General features: G+C 36.0%; 1 protein-coding gene across 2 annotated transcripts; it reads right to left on the bottom strand.

Moving 5' to 3' along the window:
• Window positions 1–3945: 3945 nt before the first annotated feature.
• LOC102586788 (uncharacterized) lies at window positions 3946–8314 on the bottom strand. 2 transcript variants are annotated; one of them, XM_006344421.2, is made up of 4 exons: window positions 6734–8314; window positions 6241–6434; window positions 4914–5062; window positions 3946–4817 (listed from the first exon to the last, which is right to left on the bottom strand). In XM_006344421.2, exon 1 carries the CDS (start codon window positions 8038–8040, stop codon window positions 7081–7083), a length of 960 nt encoding a protein of 319 aa, XP_006344483.1. In that variant the 5' UTR covers window positions 8041–8314; the 3' UTR covers window positions 3946–4817; window positions 4914–5062; window positions 6241–6434; window positions 6734–7080. The 2 variants fall into 2 exon arrangements, with proteins under 2 accessions (XP_006344483.1, XP_015162880.1); XM_015307394.1 differs by lacking the exon at window positions 4914–5062 and having other exon boundaries at window positions 4684–4817.
• Window positions 8315–8865: the final 551 nt, after the last annotated feature.

The raw sequence follows: 8865 nt of genomic DNA, 5'->3' as shown, positions 1-8865 counted from the left end.
AAAGCTCGACGGTTCAAAGATATCGCATCTACCGATTGACCGAGTATATCCGACATATGTTCACTACGGAAAGTCCAAGGGGAAACCTACTTATCCAGATGCAATTGATTCTTGCTTGTAAAGTACACACTCGTCCGTGCATTCTTTATGTTATAACCATTCCCCATTAATGTGGGGGATTGTTGGGTATGTAGCAAGAGTTAATGGGAAATTGAGGGAAGATGAAAGAGGAACTTGGAAAAAGTTGGAAACTTGAAAAGTCCTCTTATGCTTTATTGAAAAGACATTGAAAAGACATTTGTCCCTCATCGGTGGTGGAAAGAAAAATAGGAGAGTTTAAATATAGAAACACTCCTATTAATTGTTAAAAGGGTTGGAAAGAGGGACCCCCCTCGCGCCGTCGTCGTCGTCGCTCGCTCGGCTTTGGATTTGGATTTGGAAAAATGATCGATCGAGAGATTATTTTTTGGACAAAGTTTGTTTTAATTATTTTAGTTAATTAATATTTAAATTTCCCGCAGTGACTTCGTGTTTCTGCAAAGTTTATTGAAATCAGTAATTCTGATTTTTTATACACAGACTGGTAACACAAAGTTATACCTTTAAAGCTTGTGTAAACAATCATTAATGCTTGCATTAGGATAGACTGTCTACATCACACTACTTGGGCGTGGCCCTTCCCTGACCTTGGTTAATGCAGAATGCTTTGTGCATCATGTTTTCCTTTTTAAGCTCTGATCATTAGCATGTATATTTCACTCATTGTATGATTTACCAATTTGCATAGCCTGTCCTTTTTTAAAAAAAAATAATTGGACAGGAGGGAATTAATCATTTTTGTAGCTTCTTAGAATTCGTTTATTTCACGCGGCAAACCCCCAAGGAGGCGGATTTAATTTTCACAAGACTACACAAAGAAAAGACAACCTTTGTGCCGGCCAAATGTTACAATATTTCCAATTCATTTATTTTAGCAATGTTGTCTCTATCTTCATCTAAGAATTTCCTGCATTTCCATTCGTAATTGAGATTGTGCTTCCACTCATAGCATCGCGCGATGGAGAGGAGATTCAACAGGAACCTGTCGAACGAAAGCAGAGGATCCTCAAAGAGCTTACAGAGGATAATTGCAGAGAACAGAAAGCCTGCTAGTCCTGTCCCTGACTTAACTGATTTTATGAATGACATGTTTTTCGGGACACCAAGTCCTGATAAAAAAGCGTATAATCTGAAGGGAATTAACACGAATTCGATAGAAGATGATGATGATTTCGACTCAAGCACAAGGAGTGTTAGCAGCAGGCTAACTCAGGAGTGGCTTCAGGAGGCTAAGCAAATGGTAGCTTCATCTCCTGGTCGTGGAAGTGAGTCGCCCCCAGGGCGGCTAGTGACTTCCCCTAGGTTTGCAACATCTCATGCTAGAATTGATTCTCCTACTGAAGGCAGAGATCCCCTATCTAGGTCTGCTAGAAGGTAATTAAAGCTCTTTTTTTTTTTTCGTATAACAAAACATTGTATTTACTCTGATCACTGCAATGGAATTGTACAATTATGATCAATATATACTACTCCTTGACACGAAATTTAAGAAAATGAAGAAGACTTTTCAATCTTATAATGCTAAATTAAAGTTAATAATTTGAAGTGTAATTATTTAGAACCTCAAAGCTACAGACTCTAAGCTTGAAAGAGATCATCACGAGTTATCGTGATCCGTCCCAATTAGCCCAAGTTTATGAACTATTTCACTACTAATTTTTCAAGCATTGGTGTGGGTTCTAAAGTTTTGACATCTGCACCCAAGTCCGAGTAATTTAGGTAGATGGTGATAAGTTCGGGTAGAGAAAGAAAACAACTGATAGTTGGCCTAATCAATTTCGATATGTACTTTAATACATCTATATATGGTATGGTGATGGTTCAAGTAGGAAAAAAGAAATAACTAATAGTTAAGTGTGAAACTCGCAAAAAAATATAGCCAGATATTTTTAATTTTTTTTAATCATGAACTCAAAATTTTACCATAGATTTCCTTTGCTGGAAAAACAGGCATAGATCAGTGGTGGGATTCAGTGAAGAAATCCTCTCAAAAACAGCAAAACACAACCGCAATAAATCAGAGCCGTTAATAATTGATCCTCCTTCAGCCGGCACATCCCCTTCATCAAACGTTCAAGATTGGTTCTCCAACATATTCAAACCTCCAAATGATGGGCCCACCGAACCCACTTCTCCCAAGCCCAACAATGAGCAACCCGCACTCACCCTCCCGCCCCGCCAATCAATCAGTCGCCGAACGCGGTTCCATACAAACTCCAATGCACCTCAGCCACACTCTATCAACTCTCCGAAACGAACTTTCAAAATTCCCGCCACCGGCTCAACGGACAATGTATCACACTTTTTAGATGACAAGCCACTTTCTCCACCAAAAAGTCTCATCGAATCTTCTCACCGGAGGTCGATTTCATCGACGACATGCTCGATCCCGGTCGAGGTACTTTCTCCTCCGAGGAATTTCGTAGAGTCGACTCATCGGAGGAGTATCTCTGCGTCCACATGTGCATTTGAGAAGGTTTTACGAAAGAACAATGTGAACGGAGATGAAGTCAAGGAGGAAGATTTGAAGAGTCAGGAATTGAATCGGTTCTTGAAGGAGCAGAGAGACAAAATCGACAACGTTTTTAGTGGACAGATAAAAGGGAAAGCCAAAATTGTGCTGTCTGGACCTTCCAACAGTTGAGTTCCAGCTGATATTTTTCCAATTTTCGATCGATAAATCGTGTGTTTTTGCTTTAGGTTTCGGTTATTTTACTGAATGAGTTGAAATATTCTAGGTACAAGCTCAATGGTGGCGGCAATTTGCTATGCTTGGTTGTTGGAAAATAGGACGAGGGTTAATGAGCAAGGAGGAGATGCAAATACAATTCAGGTGGTGGTTCCTGTGATGAATATGACAAGAAGGAAAATGTTGAAGCAGCGGCAAGTGGCTCGGCTTTTTCATCTTGTTGGTCTTGATGTCAAATCTCTACTCTTTTCTGATGAGGTATGCTACTAGTAGCAAGATCTTGAGACTCTTAATATGAAGTTAAGCAAGCGCTTGGCCATTTTGGATCAGATTTTGAAATCTTCAAAAATCTGTTTGGCTGAAATTTGATCAGATTTTGATAATAAATTTGATCTTCAAATATTTTCAAGTTCCCAAAACCTAGTTCAGACCGGTTTTTGGATTTTGGAAACTTCCACACACAGAACTTAAATTTTTTTTTCAAGTTAAATGCATGCCCAAAAACAACTTCAAATTCCAAAAATGAACTTCAAAAACTCAATTTTTCAAGTTTTAACTTCAAAATTTATGGCCACACGGGGGCTAAGTTTCCTTTGTCGTTAACTTTGCAGCCTTGCTATGTGCTTTAACATTGATGTATATATTGTACTTGTGAACAGGATCAGAGAATACTTAGTTAAACACTTAAACTGAAACATTAATCTCAGATTTTCCATGTACCTTTAGGAGACTCAATTCCACATGCTTTAGCGAGTTATATATATATATCATGTTTGTATATTGATTTATAGATTAGTATGTTCCTCCTTTTATAGACTGCAATCAAAGATCTAATTGTGCATCATTTAGTAATGCATAGGATATTTAATCTTCCCTAGAATGTCAGAACAGATCTTGCAAGTTATACCACTAGTGAGCCATTTGGGATTGATGAGCTAATGCTGATTTTTCTTCTTCTTTTGGTTTTGAACAGGTTGATTTGGAGACACTACTGTTGGCTAAGCAGCTAAGCATCCTTGTAGTTGGAGAAGACATACTCAAAACTAATGGAGAGGTACTTATAGCATGCTCTCCGAAACAAAATATATAAGTTAAATCAGGGAAAGAAAAAGCCTAGCAATAATATGGTGAAGCTTTCTAACATTTTCTCCTAACATTTGTCATACATGTAGGCAGTATCAGGGTGTACTGTTCTTACGGACAATTACTGTGAGGAGGCTTATGAACTACTTCAGACGCCTATCTTGAAAAAGCTTCTGGTACTAAATAAGATCCATTCATCAAATTAACAATATAAGCAGATGAGAAGGCCTTTTTGATCTCTGACACTCTACTTCTCAGCTCGCAGGCATACTTTTAGACACACAAAATTTGAGTGCATCTTCTAAGGTGTCGATGACAAGAGATGTAGAAGCAGTTCAGCTGCTTTCAGTTGGCTCCACCCCTAATTACAGAAATGCTTTTTTTGACCAATGTAAGTTTTTTCGTAGCAGCTACTGTAGTATTATCATCACATATTCACAACATTTTTTGCAATAGAAGTTTATGATTTTCCTTGTAGTGATGCAAGATCCAAAGGATGATAGTTTTGTCGAAGTTATGAGGCAGAATTATGGAAATTCACCCATTGAGAGTAAGTTCACTGACAAATCTTGGTGATTCTTTTACCTGCTTGGAATCAAAATACTGATGAACATTTTAGCTTTATTTTCACTAGACACGATTTTTTCTAACACTCACTCTTGTGTTGCATACCCTGCAATTGGATTACCATTGATGATTGCAGGTAGCCATAAATATAGAGCACATCAAGTCTTGGAGAGGAATTCCATCCCTCAAGAAAATACACCAAGTTCAGATAAGAAATCTAAAGATGTGAAGAATGGGAAGATAAATAGAGTGTCACCAAAAACAGGTACTTAACTTCATTTATCCATCTATGCACTTCAAGTTAATTTTAGTTGAATTAATTGTCATGCACAAAGATCATCATCTTCTAGCCTTGGTCCATAAGCTTCTCATCATGTTCCTGTAGAATTAGTTTGTCTTTACATAACCTGGAAAGTTTCTATGATATGTGTACATTCTCTGCAAAAAAATAAAAGACGTCTGCCTAGTTTCTTACCAATATTAATCAACAATACCCAATAAGTTAACACATTATTGCTCCCACAAAATAAAAGAAGTTATTTCCGATGCATTGGTATGGAGACTTATCCATGTGCTTATAAGTTGTACTGATAGGATATGAGACCATTTTAGCTACTGATCTCCCTGCAATATTATGAATGCAAGTGCAAAGAATAATACATTGTCAACATTTCAAGGATCAATTGGCCTAATCATATTTGTTTTCTTCTAGGTAAACCTGCAATATCACCTATACATGCTTCTCCAGCATCACCAGCAAAATCAGCCGATGCTTCACGTGGCAAGAACAAGACCTTCTTCTTAGCAAAGTGGTTTGGTTTTGGGAAGTGAGTTATTAAATCTGCTAAAATATTAGTAATTTCGATCATGCAATGCTTAAATTTAGTCTGAGAACTGTCAAGCGATAGAAAGTGATTCTATTTTTACAACATTAATAGGGAATTTTCAAAATGTTTGGAGAGCTTTTTTGGTTGTTGGTCTTATTTAATTGATTTTTTGTGTCTCTGGACCAGGCTGTTTCCACATGCTACAATGTTTTCTTTTTTTACTTCTGGATGTATTTGGTTGGTTTTTTTCCTATGTTAATCTCTGTAGACCTTGAAATCCTTATGGTAGAGTTAATCTACATGTGATTTTATACGAGAAAAATATGAAATAAGAATAAGAACACCTAAAACTTGTATATGTAGACTATCCTCTGTTTTTCGAATTACAAGTATACTAGCTAGTGAAGTTAAAATTAGATTTTTCTTGTATCAATCTTTATATTATCTTTCAGCACATAGTTATGCATCCCATAATAATTCCTGCATAACTAGTGTGATTACTTCATGAAACGATCTGCCTTACTTATGCCCAGTTCGCTACTGCATAAATGATACTTACACCAGTAAAGTAGGCAAATATCCCACAACAACCAGAGGAATGAATAAACATCCTAGGCATTTGTCTAGCTTTATATTTCACATAACATTATCTCTGTGGAAAATTGATAGTTATTGCTGGTTAAAAGAGCATATTTTTATTCTAATTTATGAAGTAGTCAAGTCATTATCCATTCTGAACATGGAATTTTTTCAGTTATTCTAATTTGTCTCCCATCAAAAAATAGATATTTATGTAACCTGATTTCTTCCCATGAAAATGCTTGATGATCAAGTATATTTTCTTCCTTGAATAACAGCCAGTGTTCAGATTTATATACCTTCATTTATTTCATTCTTTTTAACACTAATGTCAAAAGGTCTATCCAGCCATAAATAATACTGTTATCAATCAAATTTATCAATAGGCTAACCAACCTTAAGTAGGACTATGGCCAGACTGTAGAAAAGCTATGATTTAAAGTCTCCAGCACATCTTTTCACTTGTTTTATTGGCCTGAGCCAAAAAATTTCTGGTAGAACTCCAGTGTATTGAATCTCCCATACTTTATCATTTGTTTTGTCTTATCTTCAGAGGTTCCTCATTTTGTACTCCACCTCTGCCCACATCCCTTTTAGAAAATATGATAAATTACTGATCATCAAATCATTGCACAATAAATTTTGTAAAGAAAGAGAAAACTCTGTAATATTATATAGTTAAGATGTTGGTTTATTTCTGTATGTATTATGGATTTTGCTATGGACTTGGAAATGTAGTAGTTGAAAGTTTGCAAAAGCTTTGTCATTTTTCCTTACATAGTTCATTTTTCTTCAGTTAGTTACACCAAATGCAGAAATACAGTGAAGTAAAATCTGTGTATATAGAGAGAATTTAGAAGACAAAAGTATCACAAAAATAATTGCTCACTTATCAAAAACCAGAGTTGAGAAAGAGAAGAAAACTGTGGGGGAAAACAAACATGGAGATGCCTCTAGATTGGGAAAATAATTGAGCATGTTATGTTATCCAATCTGTCTTTGTCCAATTATGCCCATTTCTTTTTCAAAAACAGCTGTAACTACCTTGCAGCCAAAATATGCTAATTTTGGGCCCCAATTGTTCCCATGTGCCTTGCTCTTTTCCTTCTCTCACCTTCTTCCTAATTAGGCCATGACATGAGTCTCAGTTTTTTCTCTTTCAACCATTATGTTTTCTTTAGCTTCTTTTAATGATGATAGATACAATAAACCAATATTCACTTTATGTAACTTTTCTCATTCTACTTTCCAAGCATAAAGAAACAGGCAAAAATCTGAAGAGTTGTTTGAATTTAACCCCTCTATTGAACCAGAACTTCCTGTTTGGGATGATAAAGGAGTTGATGTCGATGAAGAGAATGGCGGTGATGATAATTCGGAAACTGATGAAGGAGATGTGGATAACAGAACTGGCTTGAAAATGAACAAAGCATGCCTTAAACCAGGATTGAAAATCCAGTCATGAACATCCCAATATACTTCTATCCTCACTTTGTTGAGATGAATCGATTCATTCCCTCTGAATTTCCACTGCAAATGCTTCACATGAATGAACAATTTCCCATCTATCCTTATCTCCATTTCTGGATCAACCCCATCGATAGAAATTCCGCTACTGTTAATCCTGTTCTTGCACTCAATTGAGATCTCATGCATTCTACCCTTATCATGGAACTTAACTCTTGTTGAAAACTTCTTCTTGCCAAAAACATGTTCTTTTCTTGATACAAGAATTGGTTCAATCAGTGCTGGCCTGCAGCCTGTCTTTCTATAAGCATCTTTCTTCAAATCACCAAGAAGTAGAATAACTTCCTCATCACAAACCACAGCTACATAATACTCTGAGCTTGGCTCTGTCTCACCATTAAATTTAGCAGCCTTAAGATCCCAGAATATGTCAACTGGCTTACTGTCCACAAGAAAATGCTTTGAACCTTGTTTCCTCCAGAAGTACCAAGGCTTAAGCTCCACCTTGCAAGTATACTGCCCATCTCCACTTGACCCATCTACTGACACTGATAAACCATGTAACAACAGATTCTTGCACCAAGTAACTGTGATTAACCTGCACTGATCAGCAATTTTCGTCCGATAAACGGACATAAAAATGCTTTGCCCTGACCTAGTAACTGCAGCATGATCATCTGATAACTTTTCCCCTGCTGAGAAACAAGCAGGAATTGAATCTTGCATCATTTAGTTGATGAATCTTGATTGACTAACTCAAAGAGCCTATCAAAAAGGATAAGAAAGAAGTAGTAGTATAATTTTTAAGAGGATAAATTATTTTGAAATGAGTATTGGCATAGAGAAAGAATCCTAGTTATTAAATGTTTGGAAGTAACAGATGCCTCCAGAGGTGATCTTGGCAGCATTGATGAAATACAATAATAAAAAAATATGTATCTGAACTGGCAAATAGATGGCAAGATGAATGAGAGTGAGTGAAAGAGCAACCCCTTTTATATTCAATTATATCTAATGTTTATCTTTCCTTTCATTATTTATTAATACTGTAGTAGCTTTCTTGGTTAGACCCCATTTCCTTTTAAAATGCTTTTCAAAAAGACTACTTTTTTTGAACCCATGGTAGACTTGATTATGTCACAGTTAAAAATACTTATTTCCATGCAATGGTGAAAAAGCAGAGAAGTCTTCTTCACCAGATCTTAAGTTAGTAGATCTTTATGCATACAAATGACCAGTCAAAACCAAAAAAATGGAGTTCCCAATGAATGATTCTTCACATTCTTTTACACTTCCTTTGAGATGTATAATTGACATTATTTGAGTTTATTTTTGGAACTATACCAAGAATAGTACTCCCTCCGTCTCAAACTATTTATCATGATTTTTAAAAATAGTCACAGAATATATACAATTATCGTCTCCGTCCCATTTACTTATCACATTCATTAAGAAAACAATGATTAACATGACTATTTTACCACACTATCCTTATTAGAGGTAAAACATGGAAAGAAATAATTGTATTTTCTTGATATGTGAAAACTAAAAATT

This window comes from Solanum tuberosum, unplaced genomic scaffold (assembly GCF_000226075.1).
Source record: "Solanum tuberosum cultivar DM 1-3 516 R44 unplaced genomic scaffold, SolTub_3.0 scf00055, whole genome shotgun sequence".
In the NCBI taxonomy this organism is placed as follows: Eukaryota; Viridiplantae; Streptophyta; class Magnoliopsida; order Solanales; family Solanaceae; genus Solanum; species Solanum tuberosum.
This window is presented reverse-complemented; position numbering and strand designations above follow the sequence as displayed.